The sequence below is a fragment of the Cydia strobilella genome, chromosome 17, assembly GCF_947568885.1.
Source record: "Cydia strobilella chromosome 17, ilCydStro3.1, whole genome shotgun sequence".
Classification (NCBI taxonomy): domain Eukaryota; kingdom Metazoa; phylum Arthropoda; class Insecta; order Lepidoptera; family Tortricidae; genus Cydia; species Cydia strobilella.
This window is the reverse complement of record NC_086057.1, coordinates 13,720,606-13,741,050: the sequence shown is the minus strand read 5'-3', so window position 1 is coordinate 13,741,050 and position 20,445 is coordinate 13,720,606. Positions and strand designations below refer to the sequence as shown.

The 20,445-nt window shown below is 39.9% G+C and overlaps 1 protein-coding gene across 1 annotated transcript; it reads left to right on the top strand.

Moving 5' to 3' along the window:
• The first annotated feature begins 14,807 nt into the window (after positions 1–14,807).
• Positions 14,808–17,080, top strand: LOC134748866 (uncharacterized protein K02A2.6-like). The gene is made up of 2 exons (XM_063683690.1): positions 14,808–14,937; positions 14,979–17,080. Exon 2 carries the CDS (start codon positions 15,175–15,177, stop codon positions 16,969–16,971), a length of 1,797 nt encoding a protein of 598 aa, XP_063539760.1. The 5' UTR covers positions 14,808–14,937; positions 14,979–15,174; the 3' UTR covers positions 16,972–17,080.
• The last annotated feature ends 3,365 nt before the right edge of the window (positions 17,081–20,445 follow it).

The following is a 20,445-nucleotide window of genomic DNA, read 5'->3' as shown; positions in this document are numbered from 1 at the left end:
AATCACTATTTACTAAGCCCAAAATATATGTATACAAATTTTGTATACATATATTTTGGGCTTAGTAAATAGTGATTTTTAGGGTTCCGTACCCAAAGGGTAAAAACGGGACCCTATTACTAAGACTCCGCTGTCCGTCTGTCCGTCTGTCTGTCTGTCTGTCACCAGGCTGTATCTCATTAACCGTGATAGCGAGACAGTTGAAATTTTCACAGATGATGTATTTCAGTAACAGAATAATATAAATATTTAAATGGCGCTCCCATACAACAAACGTGATTTTTTTTGCTGTTTTTTTTCGTAATGGTACGGAACCCTTCGTGCGCGAGTCCGACTCGCACTTGGCCGGTTTTTTAATCCTTCTTGATTGGTATGGTTAAATATTAAAACCTTCAGTTTAATATTATAATTAATTAATCAAATAGCGGGCTACGTATACAAAATATACCTACTCGACATGTACGGGTATAAAGGATGTTTTCCACAAACACTCAGTCCCTCAAAGCGGAACACAGCTACAATCAAAAGATGTGCAAACGTTGTGTAGTGATGTGCAGTGGGAACATTCCCGGAAACTGTCCATGTAAGTCCCATGTTTTCTATAAATATACCTGGGTCGTTAAGCCAGAACACTGCTTTAAAAGCAAGTGTAAAAGTGTAAATAATAATCATGTACTCTAAGAACTTTCCCATATGTAGGAACGAACAGTATGGGGTTCTTCAAAAAAGGAGTGTACAGGTTTTTAAAGGGTCGGCAACGCGCGTGTAATATCTCCGGTGTTGCAGGCGTCCATAGACTACGGTAACTGCTTACCATCAGGCGGACCGTATGCTTGATTGCCAACGACGTGGTATAAAAAAAACTACCTAAAATTATAAACGGTCATTATAATCTTGAACATAATTTCCGACACTTTGAGCGCAACATCGCACTCTTGATTCGTAGACAAGCTGCGTAAACCAGTGAAATATAATATACCTAAACTTATTAAACTTTAACACGAGTTTAGCTCAAAGAAAATTGTATTTTTGCTCTTTTACACTTAACTTACTACTTTATTAAATTTATGTATCTATTGACAAAGAGGTGACTATTTAATGGTTGTTTTTTTTTTCTAACTACAAATTAAATGTCAATTTTGTATATATACTACCTTACTACTTGAAATATTGTCTTATGTCATACCTATTTATAGATGTTGATGTCAACTTTAGCCAGTCTTCTCCGAGACCACGGGGACAACGCCGTCCTCGAAACGTCGGAGGTAAATTTAAAGCTATTTTACGCGATTAAGTCCCGTCGTTGTAAATAATAATGAGTAAAAATCGTGAAAGTTTAAATCAGTGTTTTACACCTCTTTATATATATTTTTATATATTACCAAACCACTCACTTCCACATCCACTTTCAAATTTTTCCTTGTATATTGTTTCTAATTTGTCTTAATTATTAGTTACTGCCTTTACTGTTCTGAGCTATCTTCTTGCCCTGGGCTCCACGGAAGACCAGCGCTGTAGCATATACCTATATGTTAGAGCATATGCTGAGTGGTGTCCATTTGTAGCCTCTATAGCAGCATCAATATTGTAATCATTGCATGTTAGTATAAGCTACTTGTAATTTTACGTGTTAGTGTATAAGATCTTCTTCTTTTTAAACTTGTATGGTGCTGTATGTATATTTTTACAATAAACGTTTTCTATTCTATTCTATTCTATTCTATTTAAACATGTATTAGTTGCTAAAGATACGTTACAAATATTCCACTTATAAGTATTTACGTAAACTCAAAATCCCGCAACGTTCCTTTGCCTCAAATCGATACATTCCCAGATTTACCGGGAACATACAAGAAACCACTGGTTGTCAAGCATAAACTGAAAGTAAATATCCAGTACTGGGTAAGTTTTGCCATTTAATATTTTGGTTTCAGCACCGCCTCGGGATCATATCGTTAGTGTGTTCCGCTTTCAACCTATTAAATTAAACTCATTTCGTAAATTAGAATTAGTTCTAACGAGTACACTTAAATACACATGTGAATTCAAAGGATGGTAAATATGGAATAGATTAAGTGGAACAGGTTAGAAGTCAAGACGTGTTGAATTAGTAATAATTATGTATGTGCCAAAGGCATGGCTCAGAAGCGTGGTGGTACTGTTCTTCAAGAAGGGCGACAAGACGTTTTTAAAGAATTATAGGCCCATCTAACTGTTGTTTTCGAGAGTCATTACGAACCGTCTCGCTAGCAGATTTCCAACTTCCAGCCTCCCGAACAAGCCGGATTCCGGAAGTCCTTTAGCACCATAGACCACATCCATACGCTGCGGCAAGTTATATAAAAGACTGAAAAATATAACCAGCCATTATGCTTAGCGTTTGTGGACTATGAGAAGGCTTTCGATTCGGTCGAGACTTGGGCCGTGCTGCAGTCCCTTCAGCGGTGCCAAATAGACTATCGATACATTGAGGTGTTGCGGAGTTTGTATGAGAACGCCACAATGACAGTTCGTCTCCAGGATCGGGACTCGAAGCCTATCCAATTGCAGTATGGCAAGGGGATGTCATATCCCCCAAATTGTTCACCGCTGCTCTGGATGATGCTTTCAAGCTCGTGGACGGGGACGGACTTGGCATTAATATCAACGGCGAACACATCACCAACCTCCGCTTTGCCGACGATATCGTTGTCATGGCTGAGACCCTGGAAGACCTCGGCAAAATGCTCAACGACCTCAGTAGAGTCTCTCAACAAGTGGGTCTAAGGATGAACATGGAGAAGATGAAAATTATGTCGAACTCCCATGTTGTACCCACTCCTTTGAAAGTTGGAGAATCTACGCTTGTAGTTGTTGACGACTTTACATACCTGGGACAAACATTCCAGTTAGGTAATTCCAACTTCAAGAAAGAGGTTGCTCGTCGAATCCAACTTGGATGGGCAGCGTTTGGGAAGCTACGTAACATCTTCTCGTCCAAAATACCGCAGTGTCTTAAGACGAAAGTCTTCAACCAGCAGTGTGTGTTGCCAGTGATGACGTACGGCATAGAAACGTGGACTCACAATGGACCTCATAAGAAGGCTCAAGGTCACTCAAAGAGCAATAGAGCGAGCTATGTTCGGTGTTTCCCTGCGTGATCGAATCAGAAATGAGGAGAACCGCAGGAGAACTAAAGCTGACGATATAGCTCAGAGAATTGGCAGACTTAAGTGGCAATGGGCCGGCCACCTTGCTTGCAGAACCAATGGCCGATGGGGCAGAAAGGTTCTCGAGTGGCGACCACGTACCGGAAGACGCAACGTGGGAAGGCCCCAGCCCCAGACTAGATGGACCGAAGATCTGGTTAAAGCCGCGGTAAACCGTTGGTTGAGGGCAGCGAATGACCGTTCGTTGTGCAGCAGTGGACGTCTTTCGGCTGATACAAGTACTAATACATTACGATACAAGTGCGAAAAATAGGAAATTCGCAACGAGTTGCGATAAATTAAAACGACCGAAGAGAGTGTTTTAAATCGACACGAGTTGAATTACCTTTTCGCACGTGTATTGTATAACGTTTTACAGTACATATGGCCCTTTAAATTTTCGACATACGCACGTATAGTGCTAGTTACCACACTAGGGCGGTAAATTAGCACCATATGTACTGTAAAATATATTTTAGCACCCACGACTTATAAATCCACGAGGCTTATAAATCGGGGTTTAGCTTTGTGTATGACACGTGTATTTTACGGGGAAACGTCTACGAAATTGGTAATATTTTCTTTCAGCGCGTATGGAGTATTATAATAATGTAGGCAAATCAATTTACCTGAATTACCAACACATCAAGGCGTACTGTCAAGTATTTTACACGAGCAGTCTATGGGTCAACTATACTCAAAAGGCATACAACGCCCTTCGAATCCAACATAACGACGCCTTCAGGATGCTGTTGGGACTGCCTCGTTACTGCAGCGCTTCAGGGATGTTCGCCGCGGAACGAACTGACGACTTCTATGCCGTCAGGCGTAAGCGAATAGCGTCTCTGTTGTGTCGGGTTCGAGGCAGTCACAACAGTATACTCAAGGTCATAGCAGACAGGGTGGATTATACATGTACCTTCCGGAAATTCTGGATTGAACTGTGTGTAAATAATTAAATAATTTAGTAGTAGTAAGTAACTAACGTAGTCATAAGCCAAACTAACAATTCTATGGATAAAATAATTATCTGAAATAAAGAATTAATAATAATTACAAGTATTTATCGACAGTTATACACTTAAACTTTATAGGAGAATAGGTGTTTTTACCTCTTACAGCAGCAAAGCGCTTTTGACACCTTTTAGAGTTGCGTAGCTACCTACGGATCCGCTTAAGACCGATGCGAAGAAGGCAGATCGTTGCTTTGGGGCATTCGTTAAGGGGCCCACAGACTATCAGTCCGCCGGACGATATCGGCCTGTCAGTTGTTCGGAGCTGTCAAATTTTTGTTCTAACTGACAGGCCGATATCGTCCGGCGGACTGATAGTCAGTGGGCCCCTTTAGCCCTAGTGGTGACTATAATAATTTGTTAATTATTGTAATGTAGTGTTTAGTCTTTGTTTTTATTGTCTGTTGTATTTATAAAGGTTGTTTTGTATTTTTCATGTCACTGTAAATCTTGTAAGTAATGACTTGTGAAAGCCCAAGGGCCTACTTACAGATTACTTTTTTAATACTTAAATATCATCTCATCATCATAAAAAAAATATACGGTCGAGTAGGCTCTAACCCTGATCGAAAGTAATATTTGTTCGATAATATTTGCTTCTTGACTAAATTGCTGAATTTTTGCGCTCAACAACTTAATAGAATTCCTCATAAATAACTTCTTTTGCAAGGAAAATTTAATATTAGAAAAGTTAAATTTGTTTGGGGCTGAAAGTTTCTAATAATTAATGTATTTTCACTTTATTAACTGTTTTAAGTTTGTTTAGTCTTCGTGTGTATATGTAAAAAGTGGTAATGCTTTTTTTTCGCTTCAACCCTATTAGTGTGGGGTATTGTTGGACAGGTCTTTTTAGGGTTCCGTACCGAAGGGTAAAAACGGGACCCTATTACTAAGACTCCACTGTCCGTCTATCTGTCTGTCTGTCTGTCTGTCACCAGGCTGTATCTCATCAACCGTTATAGCTAGACAGTTGAAATTTTCACAGATGATGTATTTTTGTTGCCGCTATAACAACAAATACTAAAAAGTTCGGAACCCTCGGTGGGCGAGTGGCGAATACTACTCGCACTTGTCCGGTTTTTTCTATTCTCCCTTCAAATTGTAGTCTTTATGCAAGTTTTATGCCGTACCAGATGCCCCAATTTCCCCTTGTTTTCAAATAGTATGTGAAATATTAATGTGCACTTTGCTGATTCTTACTTTAGAGAATATAGTATATGTATACGAGTATGTCAAGTTGGTTGTAAGTCCAATTACAAGCGGCCTAGGAGGCTTAAGTGCAATTGCAGTCGGAAGCAGAGGCAATCCAATTTGCAGGAAAGGCCGGCACCCAGTTACCCACCTGTCGCTTGTTTGAGATATAAAAGCTTAAAACTGGAGGTTAGACGAAAAATATATCCCCATGTCTATGTACTAGTTTTAATGCTAAAAAACCGGCCAAGTGCGAGTCGGACTCGCGTTCCAAGGGTTCCGTACATTACAAAATTTAAACAATGTATTTTTTTATGTGAAACGTGAGTGAAATGTCTTTAAAAAACCCGTAGTAGGGGTCGGATCAAAAACTAAGTAATTAAGTCCGACTCACGCTTGACTGCAATTTCTAATAGGTTTTCCTGTAATCTTTAGGTAAAAATCTATTTTGTGTATTTTTTTCAAAATTTTAGATTCAGTAGTTTCGGAGATAAAGGGGGGGGGAATGGTAATTTTTTGGCTATTTTCTTGAATAACTTCTAAATTGTTTATTCTAAAATTATAAAAAAATGTATTAGAGATGGATGGATGTATGAGCTCTTTCATTTGATATATAACACGATACAGTTTGAAATACTTTATTTTTAATTTTCTCATTTAGCCCCCAAAAGTGGCCCCCATGTTTAAAATTCATTTGTTTACGTTACATGTCCGTCTTTGGGTCACAAACTTACATATGTATACCAAATTTCAACTTAATTGGTCCAGTAGTTTCGGAGACAATAGGCTGTGACAGACGGACAGACAGACGCACGAGTGATCCTATAAGGGTTCCGTTTTTTCCTTTTGAGGTACGGAACCCTAAAAATTGTTAGAAGTTTTTTTATGTAAAACTATAACTCGTTGTATACTTATTACCTAAAATTTCTTAAAAACGAAAACTGGTACCAGACATAAATATAATGTTACTGGAATGCTCAGTTGTTCACGTCATAATTATGTCATATTATTTAAAACTGTCGTTTTAAAATGAGAGCGTAACCTAGATTTACGGATACTGTATACGGATATTCACATTTTAAACAACATTAATGAGCAAAAAACAAAAAAAAACCGGTACGCCTTGGCCATTTTGATGCTCAACCGGAAATCCCGGTCCGGAAAAAAAATATGACGCAAACAAAACAAAAAATATGACGCAAACAAAACTCAAAATTGTTTTTCTAAGAAAACTTCACAAATTATACTGGAAGCAGACGTTTCTTGAAATTCTAAATGCAAATGAAATTAGCGTATAATTTTCCCGGAGCTAAGCCAATTAAATTTCATAGCCTGTTTACAGTATAAAGTAAAATACTAGGTATTTCCTGAAGTAACTAGTATCAGACTAATCCGACCGTAAGACACGCTTACCTAATGCTTGTAATACGTTCTGCAAATATAGATCACTGTTACCAGATAGAACATTTGGCATCCGTGGAATCAGAGCAAGCGGCCAGAAAAACCTTTTTTGGAAGGTTTTTTTTCTTAGAAACAAACAGGAGGCTTATTATAAATGGGTGGAAAACCAGGTCATGAATTTGATCTGAATTTGTTCTGGGTATGATCTGTCAGTGTCAAAAGTGATATTTGAAACTGACAGCTGCCAGGTATGTAAATATTTCTGGAGGGGATTAAACAGGACATTGCTTTATCGCGTATATATCTTTACTTGAAAATAGTTGTATTGTATAACTAGCTTTGTGAACCGATTTTGCATGTACAACCAGCCTTAAAGTTTATAGTTTATGATGGTTCATTATTTTTTTGTATGTGGGTATTTTTGCACTCTGTAGCTTTTCCTCAGTCACCAGTTGACCACGAACGCTGTAAAAGGTTCGAAATGTCGGGATGTATTATAAATTCAATATACGCGATATAATTCGTTTTCATAGTTTTATTTCATGAGTAACTATCGCGACAACCGAAGACAGTATTAGGACATTGAAAAGCACTGTCAGTATGTGTACATCTTCGCCGACGGATGGGAAACCAACCGACCATCCTTAATGCGGTCTCCAGTAAGCGGTAATCTACTTCCGCAAATAATGAACCATTAATTTGGTCTGGAAGCATCCAGGGTATAAAATGGCATAAAATAGGGGGAGTGGGGCTCGTTATTACACCAGTCCAGTTCTTACTTTATTGTTAGTTTTCGTACCTGGACTACTTAAACTTTATGCATCTATAAAACAACCCTATTTTCTACTCAGAATCACGAGCTCTTTCGATCTCGAATTAAGACAAAAAGTGTTCCAAAATGTTTTATTCCATTTCGTTACCATTTTTCAATGTCTTTGTTTGACAGTAACGAAATGGAAAGAAAGAATAATGCATGGGAATTTTAAAACCCTTTTTAGGGTTCCGTACCCAAAGGCTAAAAACGGGACCCTATTACTAAGACTCCAATGTCCGTCTGTCCGTCTGTCTGTCTGTCACCTGCCTGTATCTCATGAACCGTGATAGTGACAGTTGAAATTTTCACAGATGATGTATTATTTCTGTTGCCGCTATAACAACAAATACTAAAAAGTACGGAACCCTCGTTGGGCGAGTCCGACTCGCACTTGGCCGGTTTTTTTTCTCCTATTACGCAGCGTACTACGTAGGCGAACAACAAGCGAACGCGAAGCGAAACAATGCTACGCGGGATGAATCAATCCTTTGATACCTATAGAAGTGTCCAACGTGGTCGATCTCGTTGCGAACGCAAACGCCAGCATATTTCGGCGTTGAGTTAATTTCGTGAAGCACACTTAATGTTCTGTTTATCTGCTTTCGTTGTCTGTACATGTTTATCTTTATCTTTTTATCTGTGTTTTTTTAAGAAGTTATTTATTAGAGTATGTCATACATTACGTATGTCATAAAATTATTCACTTGAACAAAAGCCCGTTTTCCCCTATGGTAGTATGAATAGTCCAATCAAGAAGATTTATTATTGCAAGCGCAAGCACAGCGCACTATACGAGCAGGTATGCGAGTTAGACCGATCAACGAGGAGTGAGCGGGAGCGGGGTGAGGGAAGATCGGTAATGAGGAATTTAGCCATTATTTAACTTTTATTGCATACCGCGATAAAAGAAAACGAATCATAATTATTAAGAGTAGAAGTAAAATAAAGGTTAGTATATCGCTAACGAAAAAATTTGACAAAATTTTTGCATAATCTCGTCGGTTTTTTGACCCTTGATATGGTAGATAATCAAGGCGACGTGTCGTTAAGCGAGTCGCTCAAAAATCTACATAATTTCCACCACCACTGTAAAGAGTGTAACGAAGAAGAAGATGGTGTACAATATTGTACAAATTGTACATTACACTGATAAATTGCACATGCACAACCAAGTAACGTAAGAAGAATCTGTTAATTTCAAGGGGTCATGCTTTGTTGACGCATTTTCAATCGACCGAAAAGAGAAAATAAATTTAACTATAAAACTCCCGTGAGACTCAAACATATTAGATTATTTTAAACCGGGTCACTCACGTATTATTAAGTCGAATAGCTCGACATGTTGCATGTTGTGTCGTAAATTGGACCGAAACATGTCGAGCTATTCGACTTAATAATACGTAAGTGACCCGGTTTAAAATAATCTAATAGGTGAAATAATCACTAATAAAATTATGATATTAGCCATATGTACAATTAGACATAATGAAGTAACGCATGTAGCGAAAAGCCGAAAACATTGTAGAACATACTGATGTTTATTTTATAAAATTGCAAAATTTCAATCGGAGGATTATTTAGCGAAAAAAAGAATCCTTGCTGATTAGGATATGTTGTCAAGTTAGGGGAAGTGAGATTGGTTAGGGGAGAGAAAATTATTTTCTATATTTATCAGGCTTCCTTTCTACAGAAAACGGAACCTTATAAAAATATTATAGACAAGGGCCTGACACTCTTTGATAGAGAAAGATAGTCTTATTGCGATTCCTATAAGAAGAAAGAGATAATAGTGCCATGCTTTGTCCTTATCATCGATCGGGTGGCATCATAGGTATGACGCGATGGCGAAATACCAAAATTTATAAGAGTGAAAGAGAAAAAATCCTAAAATTTTATATGAATATTCTTTCTCTTACCCCGCTCGCTCGGTGATGGCGCGTCTATAACTACTTGTATATACTATGTCTATGATTATAGACTAGTTTCATAGGTATATCAAACTTTTTGGTGTTAAATGAAGTAAAAATTTGTTATAAAAGGTGCCTATATGTCATGTAGTCTTAGTGTCACCATTGAGACGATATACCAAACAATGAAATTGTCGCAGTCAATACTACCACGCGACCAAAACGACGTAAGCGCCGTCAAATTCATGGCGCTTACGCGTTTAGGGCGCGAGACTCACGCTCCGCTTCTATGGTTTGATGCCAAAACAGCAGCAACTCATGGCGCAAAATATTGGTTCTTTGTGCCGGTTTTATATCTACGTTAGTAATTATAGTTCAATGAGTGTCACTAGTGTTAGTTATTACCTAGGGACTTGCTCTCATTAGCGTTGGTTCTAAATTAGTAACTTTGCTGTATTTTGTTCAATAGCAAATTTATTAAGAACTAGGTTACATTTTCTTTTTGATTTTAATGTTAAAGGTTAATTTTTCATTGTTATTGATTATCCTAGCCTCTTCAATCTTATGACAATATGAAATCAAAAAAATTACGAATTAAGTCATGATGTTTTATAAACCAAGTTACACAGAGTCACGAAATGTCATCAAATCACGTCGAATGAGCCTCCAGACCAAACCTAGTCACATAATCCTTAATTACTTAACTCTTTAGCATGAAGCTTTAACAAGTTAGCATGAAAAAGCAAATAACTAGGAATAACCACGTAATGAAAGCTTTCCGGATTAATGGTTAACACCTTTTTAAATTTAATTAAGTGCTTTTTATTCGTGATTTTTTTGTTCCGTGGGTTCGTTTGTGACTTGGCGTTTATATCATATCGTGTATAGGTTAGATTAGGATAAGCTCATCCATACAAAGACATATACAATGATAGCGGGATTTCACCACTTACCGATAGCAAATTCTAGGTATGTAACTTAAATAACGTAAACCTAATCGGTTGGACTAAAGCAAAGGGGGTGCCGACACTTAGAAATTTTTTCATCGGAGTGATGTTATTATGACATCTATTTTTTATTGTTTTATCGTAGAGAATACGCTAAAATAAGCATGTTTTGTAGGAAAAACTTTTCTCTAAAATCAAAAATGGCCGAGATATTTGACCCGAAAGTTGAAACCACTACTTGACAAATAAAAATCAATCATTTGGAACAGTAAATTTAAGTAACAGAGACAAGATAGCTGCGACGACGAGCGAAGCGAGGAGGAGTGTGTTAGGTTGACCGCGATGATCGCGATCAAACAGAACAGACATGTTATTGTACCTACTAATTAATTCTAAGTCTTTTTTTTGCACCCCCTTTGCTTTAGGCCAACCTTTAAATCACATTCACTGATTCATTCACCGTTTTTTGCAATTAGGTAAGTAGAGTTAGACCAAGAAAAGTCTGCAACGATTTTGATAGCACACGCAGTGGAAGTGTTATTTTAAACGTCAAACTTCTATGAAATTATGACGTATAAATAACACTTGCACTGTTTGTGCTATCAAAATCGTTGCAAACTTCACTTGGTCTAACTCTAGTACCTACTCTTTGTTCGTGTATGTATGTAAAATTTTAGAGCCATTAAACTAACGTTACACTCATTTAAAATCTGCGAGAGAGTCAAAAATAAACGCCTCCAAAGCTTTGACAGATAACCAATTTGGATTTACAATTGGTAAAGGTCCATCCATCCATGGGGATGCTATTCTTGCTGTCAGGAGAGTTATTAAGAAAGCACGCGAGAACAAAGACAAGCCGTGGCTGGCTTTTATCAACCTAGAGAAAGCATTTGACCGTGTAGGGGAGAGCGGGGTAAAATGTAACAGCGGGTGAAAAGTAACAATTGGTTTGTAAGTTTAGCCAAGAGTCAAAACACTGCTTTGGCAAGCGTGATGCAAAGTTTTAATTACGCAGACGCAGTCAGATCGAGTTTTAAAATATCAGTGACGAAAACTTTGAGCTACCTGGGTGCCTAGCCAAGATACCAATCGTTTGCGACATAGGTAACGATACGCTATTGTCTCTATCGCAATAATATGGAAGAGTTATAGAGATAGATTAACGTTTCGTTCGCTACAGCGCAAACTATTGGCACCTTGGCTAGGCTCTCTGACCTGCTTGCCTAGCCAAGGAGACAATCGCTATCGCTACGACAACGAAACGTATTGTGTCTCTCTATCACTCTTCTATATTAGTGTGACAGTGACAGTTGCGTTTCGATCGCTACGGAGCGTAAGCGATTGGCATGTTGGCTACGCGGCCTATTTAGTTCCCTGAATACACTAACCCATTAAGGTTTCTGAAGAAAGTTTAAAGTTTCAGCTAAAAGCGTACCGGTATTTACGAGTCGTTATTTAATTTACTCAAGCCATTAACATCATGACATACATTTACCTAATTAATTTAATTAATGGCTGTACGTGGAAGGTGACGTGGGTGCGCAAGTGTGGGGATAAGTTATAATTATAAGGTGTGTTGTGGTTATTTCGATAGATAGTATGTGTAGTAGTAAATCACTTTATTGTACATAAAGATCGGTTAACATGAAATTCATATAAATTTAGGTACAAAGGCGAGCTTATTCCTATAAGGGATCTCTTCCAGCTAACCTAGACTAGAGCTGCTAGATATTTATAGTTCACCTCATTGTACCTTACATAGGCCGTTCCATCGGTTTGCCGCTGTCACTGTCACATTTTGCAAGAAAGAACGGGAGAGATCATGCGCGCCAAGTGGCAATTTTGGTCGAATTTTGTCGATTTTTATTTATTTTAAAACCAATATCGAAATTCGAAAGCTATGAAATTACTATTTAAGTTCAGATTGTTTTTTCTTCTTTTTTTATTTATAGTATCACAAAAAAATAACCGAGTAAAGTTTGATTAAAAGTCCGAGTTAGAGGTTACTTTGGGAATTAATTGTATCGAGCGAAGTATCAATAACTCGTGTATCGGAAGCTATGTTATTTGCTATAATCAAGAACTACATATATTTTTTCCACGTCTACGAATATCAACACCTCTTAGAAAAACATGATCAGTTTGACGTTTAAAATAACACTTACACCGATTTTCTGTTATACTATACCAAAATAAATACATACATTAGACCAGTAAATTATAGTGACGTCACAGTTATCCCCCCCCCCCACACTTAGAAAATGACAAGTTCTTATTTCGTGCTCAGTAGAGTCTACCGAACACAACGATACCACTTGTCGGTAGAATACTGTCCAGTCACAACGAATGGTGTATTAGGCCCTCTGGCCGCTGTACTATTAGTTTGTGCGATGTATTAAATAAGGGTAGGTTAAGATTTACGCGCCTACCTACTGAAGGTAAATAAATCAGTCTCGAATATACTTGCGCGCTGTGTTATTTGACTCCCAAATATTAATTCCCAGTACATAACATTGGCTGACGAGGATGTCGAAAACACTACCTTTTAACATTAAGGAGTTTAATTTACGCTCGGGAAAGTGGAATACGTATATAAGTCAGTTAACGGCATGGTTTGAGGTAACAAACGTAAAAACAGAAAATCGGGTGCAGTACCTCATTGCGGTGGTTGGAACGGAAACTTTGGACTTAATAATAGATTTGTGTTATCCATCGTTGCCGGCTACAGTGAGTTTCGACGATATAGTGTCAAAAGTTCGCGAACATTTATCACCTAAGCGATCCGAGCTGGCAGAGCGTATGACATTTCGGGCATGTAAGCAAACGGCCGACCAGTCCATTAATGAGTACGTGGCGCAACTCAGGCAGCTTGCGCAGAAATGCAATTTCTCCAGTTCCACGTACTTAGAAGAGAACCTACGTGATCAGCTGGCATATGGATTGAGAAGTGATGCGATACGTTTCAAGCTGTTAACGGAAGACAAATTAACATTCAGCCGCGCAGTGGAAATAGCGACGTCGCTGGAGGCGGCGGATCGAGACTCGAAGGCGAGCGGACCTAGCAGCGGTGCTGGGAGCGGGACATCGGCGTCGATGTCGACGCGAGAAGAGGACGTGCACGCGGTGCGCGTCGGCGGCGGCGGCGGCGCGCGGGCGCCCCCGCGCCGTAGGCAACCGGCGGCGGCGCCGCGCGCGCGCTGTCCCCGGTGCTTGGGCACGCACCATCCGAGGAGCTGCTCATTCATGAACACGGAGTGCTATGTATGCGGCAAGAAGGGACATATTGCTAAAGCGTGTAAAAACCGGAAACATTATAGCGTCAACGCGTGCACGGAGTATACGGACACGAGCGACGACGTCGGGTCGGAGGACGGCGACGACGAGTACGACGTGCCGTTGTACTCTATAGACGACGACACCGGCGGTGATCAGCCATGGTGGCGTACAGTGACGGTCAACGGAGTCAAGGTGCGCATGCAGCTGGACTGTGGCTCTGCGATAAGCGCTGTGTCTAGCAATTTTTTTAATCAGCTGTTTAAAAATGTTAAATTGTTGCCTCCTAAGACAAAGTTAAAAATGTACGCGGGACAAAAAGTCACACCGAAGGGCGTTATGTTGTGTGAAGTTATGTATGGCGATAAAAAGAAATCAAATTTAAATTTAGTCGTAGTAGACACAGACGACAGCCCGCCCATTATCGGACGTCGGTGGATGACGGCGTTAGGTATACAATGCAGTCCTGAGACTCCCGAGTCGATATATAGTATTATTAAGGATCGTGAGCGTGTAGGGACACAGCTGGCTCGAGAATTCCCGCAGGTGTTCGCGCAGGGAACTGGCACGTTCACAGGTAAGCCCATACAACTAAGAGTGGCCAGCGATGCGCGGCCCGTATTCTGCAAGCCGCGGCCCGTGCCGCACGCGCTGCGCGCCGCCGTCGAGGCCGAGCTGGAGCGCCTGCAGGCGGACGGGGTCATCTCGCCGGTGGAGACTAGCGAATGGGGGACGCCTGTCGTGCCCGTCATCAAACAATCAGGTGAGGTGAGACTGTGCGGGGATTTTAAAGTAACACTAAACCCGGTATTAGAGGATGACAAATACCCGATACCTCGTATCGATGAAATATTCTCTAATTTGCAAGGAGGGCAACTGTTCAGCAAAATAGATTTGAGTCATGCTTATCAGCAATTACCGCTTACAGAAGAATCAAAACAGCTGTGCGTAATTGTGACGCATAAGGGTAGCTTTTGTTACAATAGATTACCATTCGGTATTAAGTGTGCCATGAGTAAATTTCAGCGCGTCCTTGATAGTCTATTCAAGAATATGAACCTTATTGCAGTGTATTGCGATGATATTTTAGTCACGGGAGTTAATGACGATGACCATTATAAACGCTTGATATCGGTATTCAAAATATTGTCTAAGGCAGGATTAAGAATAGCACAAAATAAATGCATTTTTTTTCAAAAATCTGTGTCTTATCTAGGTTACGTTATCGACGCAAAGGGTCTGAGCACACAGACGAGCAAAATAGATGCCGTTCAGGCAGCCCCGGTACCGGACACCGTATCGCGTTTAAAGGCATTCTTAGGGTTGGTCAATTATTACGCGAAATTCATACCCAATATAAGTACCGTTTTACACCCGCTTTACGAGCTATTAAAAAAACATAACAAATTTATTTGGTCTAGGGAATGCAATGAAGCATTCATGAAAGTGAAACAAATGTTAGCCGCAAAACCAATGTTAATGCATTATAAACCAGATGCTCCCCTATGGCTTTATTGTGACGCATCTCCTTACGGGGTCGGGGCAGCGCTGGTACAAAAGGGCGAGGGGGGTGATCTGCCAGTGGCGCACGCCTCGCGAGCTCTCACACCGCCCGAACGAAATTACGCGCAAATATGTCGTGAAGGGCTGGCAATCATTTTTGGCGTTCAAAAATTTCATCACTACCTTTTTGGTAGACGGTTTACCTTAGTTACGGACTGTAAACCATTGGCGCATATTTTTAGCCAACATAAAAGTATCCCGCAAATGGTAGCGGGGCGCTTGCAGCGGTGGGCGGTAATTTTAAGCGGATACGACTATGAGATAGCTTGCGTTAAAGCGGAACAAAATTGTTTAGCCGATAATTTGTCACGCCTGCCGTTAGACATCAGAAAAAACGAACAAAAAAGTAAGGGATCGTGCGAATTTCTGAATTTTATAGATGACGGTATATCGACAAATCATCGCGATATTGCAAAAGCGACACGCCAAGATCCGGTTTTGCATAAAGTATTCAACTTATTAGGCCAAGGCTGGGAGTATTGCGGAGACGAAAACTTAAAACCATTTTGGCGCGTCCGCAATGCGTTAAGTCGCGAGCAAAATTGTATAATGTTTGAATACAGGGTGGTGGTACCTACGACTCTGCGCGCACGCGTGCTGCGCGAGTTACATGCAGCGCACGGCGGCGCGGTACGCACGAAGGCGCTGGCGCGCGCCTATGTATGGTGGCCCGGGCTGGGCGCGGACGTGGAGCGGGTGACAGCCGAGTGCGCAGCGTGCGCAGCGGAGCGCCCGGCACCAGCACGGGCAGCCACGCATCCGTGGGAGTGGCCGCAGGAGAGGTGGTATCGAGTACACGTGGACTTTCTGACGCCGACAGCTGGTACGTATTATTTTGTGCTGATTGACGCCTACTCCAAATGGATTGAGGCAAGCAAAATAAGAGGCACGCGCGCCGACGAAACCATTACCCTATTACGCGAAATATTCGCCCGTTTCGGAAATCCATATGAGTTGGTATCTGATAACGGACCACCGTTCACAAGTGGTCAGTTCGAATCATACTTAAAGAAAGAGGGCATCAAGCACATCCGCATTTCCCCGTATAAGCCAAGTAGCAATGGGGCTGCCGAAAATACAGTCGGGTTAATTAAAAAATGCCTAAAAAAGGCGGAACGGGATAATGCGAACGTGCATGAAGCATTGCAAATATACCTATTAACTCATCGCATAACCCCGCATTCTACAACCGGTAAGTCGCCAGCGGAACTATTGTTAAAGCGCACCATACGCAGTCGCTTTGATTTGTTGCGGCCAGACCCGAGAGAAGAAGTGCGGGAAGCTCAACGAAAGCAGATAGGTATGGACGCACCGCCGACTCGCGAATTTAAGGTAGGAGAAAAAATTATGTATCGAGTATATCAGCAAAACAAGCAATTTTGGGCAGCGGGTTCCGTCATCGAACGGCTGGGCCCCTTGACATACCGGGTAGAAGGGGCCGACGGACGCAGTCACAAAAGGCATATTAATCAATTGCTTAACGATCCCGTCATTAGCACATGTTCGGACTCCCAAGAATTGAACCGGGCTACCTCGCTGGCTCATGCGATTCCGGCCACCACTGAGTCACTACACCGCACAAGCAATGACAATAACACGACTTCGGAACCAAATGTACCTATACAAAGACCGAAACGCATTCGTCGTCCACCGATAAGATACGGGTTTGAATAATCTCATAGTAAAAAAATAAAATAAAATACAATGTTAGTATAATGGCAAGCTTGTCGATTATAAACCTTATCCAATAGTGTTAAAGGCGCCTTAGATTAAGTGATAATATTGGTGTGAGTTAGGCGCCCATTAGTTGCATGTTTAGTTGTAAATACTATTTAAAGAAATAAAGACTTTGTTGTCATAATCTGTAAACTTAATATCGCTCGATATCGCCGACTGAGTATAACAATAAGGTACTTTTTTATTACATTATAGTAAAATAGTAATATAGCGGGCAAAACATATGTTGTAAGTATTTAGTTAGAATAAGGGTTCAATAGCCTATATGTTATTAACCAAACATGTATGTTACACGAGTAATCAGCTAGCAACGAAAGCTAGATTTGGGATAGACAAACTGACACTTAGCATAATTACTATTAAGTAGCTTTTAATAAGGTAATTTACTGTAAGGGGGGAAGGATGCGATGTATTAAATAAGGGTAGGTTAAGATTTACGCGCCTACCTACTGAAGGTAAATAAATCAGTCTCGAATATACTTGCGCGCTGTGTTATTTGACTCCCAAATATTAATTCCCAGTACATAACAGTTTGGTCAAACTATCAAGATCCTGAGGAATTGGGAGCCCCCTTTGAAGTCGGTAGGTAAGCTTTCCTGCCTAGTGGGTAAACAACAACACACCAAATCCCTCAAAACGTGCGCGAAGCATCATTCAACGTTCGTCTGGTTCCGTACCCGTATTCATTTGTTTTCGGTTCGGTTCGGTAGGATTCGAAAGCACATTCAATTTTTTACCCTATCCTTGTGGAATAAGATGCAAGTTTGAACTGGGTTACTATTGCGACATATGGTTGTTATGTTTGACGGAGCAGCGTGGCGAAACGCATGCAAATTTTAATACGATTTACCTGAGACTTAGGTTAGATGACTACGAAAACTAGGGAGTGAGGGCACTATTTTAGTTTTATAATCGATCTTAGCCTGCATAGAGTCCTCGAGGCCAATTAGAACGTGAAAATGATCACTTTTACATCTAAATGATGTCATTTAGTTATCATTCACGCGTGCATTTCGCTCGTATTTGCCCTTACATGTATTGGCGCTAGTGAGACGCACGGGCAAATGAGAACAAAATGACATCATTTTGATGTCAAACGTAAGTTTGAATTTCCCTCCTTGGCTTCTCTACCAGACTAAGGTATATTTTGTTTTGCATAATACGCAATAAAGATTAGGCAAATAGAACTAATTTATCATCGGTGCTAGTACACAATGGCGACGTGTTTAAAGAGTTCAGAATTATAATTATGATTTTAAATAAGTAACGAATATAATAGGCTAGTTTTCTATAGAAAAACTTAATTGCTCAAACATGTTTTTAACCGTTTAAAGGAATGCAATAAGGAAAAGCAGGACGATATAACAAAAAGGTGGATTTGTTACGTCACAGAGTGCAATTTTAATAGTAGCTTATCGTTATGACTGACGCTTCTTCATACAGAGTAGCTGATTTATTTAAGAAAACTATCCTATCCATATTATTCGCAACGAAGTCGTCACAGTTTTAAAATTCAATAAAGGACAAAATAATTTTAAAACTAACACGGGACTTAATCGCATACAAACTTACGTTTATTTATGGCCTGACGTTTCGAACGTGACGTGAATTGAGTCTGCCTGTGACCACGAACATAACGTCACGTTCGAAACGTCAGGCCATAAATAAACGTAAGTTTGTACGCGATTAAGTCCCGTGTTAGTTTTAAAATTATGAGTGAAAATTGTGTTAGTTTAAATCAGTATAAAGGACAAAATGTCCACAGTTTAAGTAGTCTCGCAATAGTTCAATCACACTCAACCGCACTAAATCCGAGATTTGATCACTCTATTGACCCACCGTAGCACCAAGGGTATGCTTATGTACTGTTTACTTATATCACAGGGCGGACACGCTATACATCAAAAATCACTTGCGTTTCTATGTGTGAACGGCACGTCTGTACACGCGACATGCGTTATAGTGTGAGTAAGTTACTTAAAAATAGTACTGAGAGTACGCCAGAAGTCCGCCAGATTTCTGTCGCGGGGCGAGGTAATTCGAGTCGGGACGGGGCGGTGCGTGGCCGTTCTGTATGATAATACTATTACTTATTCTGTGCTTATATACAAAATAATCCGGACACCAACAGATCCTCTATTATAGACCGGCCAAAGAATTGAGAATTCTTAAACGAAAGCGCAGGTAGATTCAGAAAACGGAAAAAAGAAAGCGCTTTTCTGGATATTTTTTAAAATGTTTATTTCAGTAAAAAAAAAATCACAATACGACTGCCATACATTTAATTAGCAATCTTGAGGCCTTTTTTGAGGGCCTGTATTGATTCGAATCCTGAGTTTCAGACTTTCGCTCGATGGAAAAAAATCACGTACTTACGTCTAAGTTTTATTTATTATTTTATTTTAAACTTTATTGCACAATATAACAAATAAAGTTCAAATGGCGGACTTAATGCCTAAAGGCATTCTCTACCAGTCAACCACCAGGCTAAACAGAAACAGTGATAGGTGCAGGCATTGAACAAAAAAAAAGCAGAATAGGTAACTTAAAACAAAAAATATAGCGATAAATAATACACACTACCGAGAATAAACTTACATATACATACTATACATAATATAATTAAATAAACTTACATATATATTACTTTATTTTATGTACCCAGTGCAAATAATACTATGCCTACGATGGAAAACTAACCAGTGAGCTTGTCGAAAAAATGCTTGCGTAACATGCGCTTAAACGAGAGCTTGGTTGGAGCCTGTCTGATGTTGAGTGGGAGATCATTCCAAAGCCGGATCGCGTGAAGGGTGAAGGAGTTAGAGACAAAACCGGTGCGATGAGAAGGAACAGTAAGCTTGAGACTACGGGACTCATGAAGGGTGCAACCTGATCGGGCGGTTATAAAATTAAATTTCGAACTAAGATAGCCGGGCGCTTTCCGATCAAATAAAATAGAATATAGTGTGCACAGAATACGGCAGGACCTCCGTTCTCGAATAGGGAGCCAGTTAAGTCGGCGGCGATATGCAGATATGTGGTCATATTTACGGAGTCCGAAAATAAATCTGATGCTGTTATTAAGAAGCCGATCTAGTTTGCTCAGAGAGACTTCTGTAATATTCGTGTAACACACATCAGCATAGTCTACAATAGGTAATACAAGAGCTTGAACAAGGAGAACTTTAGTGCCAGTCGGAAGGAAATGTTTAAGCCGGTATGATTAGATTAGATTATTTATTTCATGACAGACAATTACATAATAAGTTTGTTCAATTGTAACCAAAAGTGACGAAGAATACCACATGAATGACTCTGGTGACTAAAGCGATATTGAAATAAAACTTCAATTATTTTGTCAAAAAGGAGACCTATTTACGTCAAAAAATAATAATTCAAAAACTATTCATT

What these genes read in the sequence shown, in the direction of transcription:
- LOC134748866 (XM_063683690.1), top strand. Translation starts at nt 15,175, where the DNA reads ATGAAAGTGAAACAAATGTTAGCCGCAAAACCAATGTTAATGCATTAT.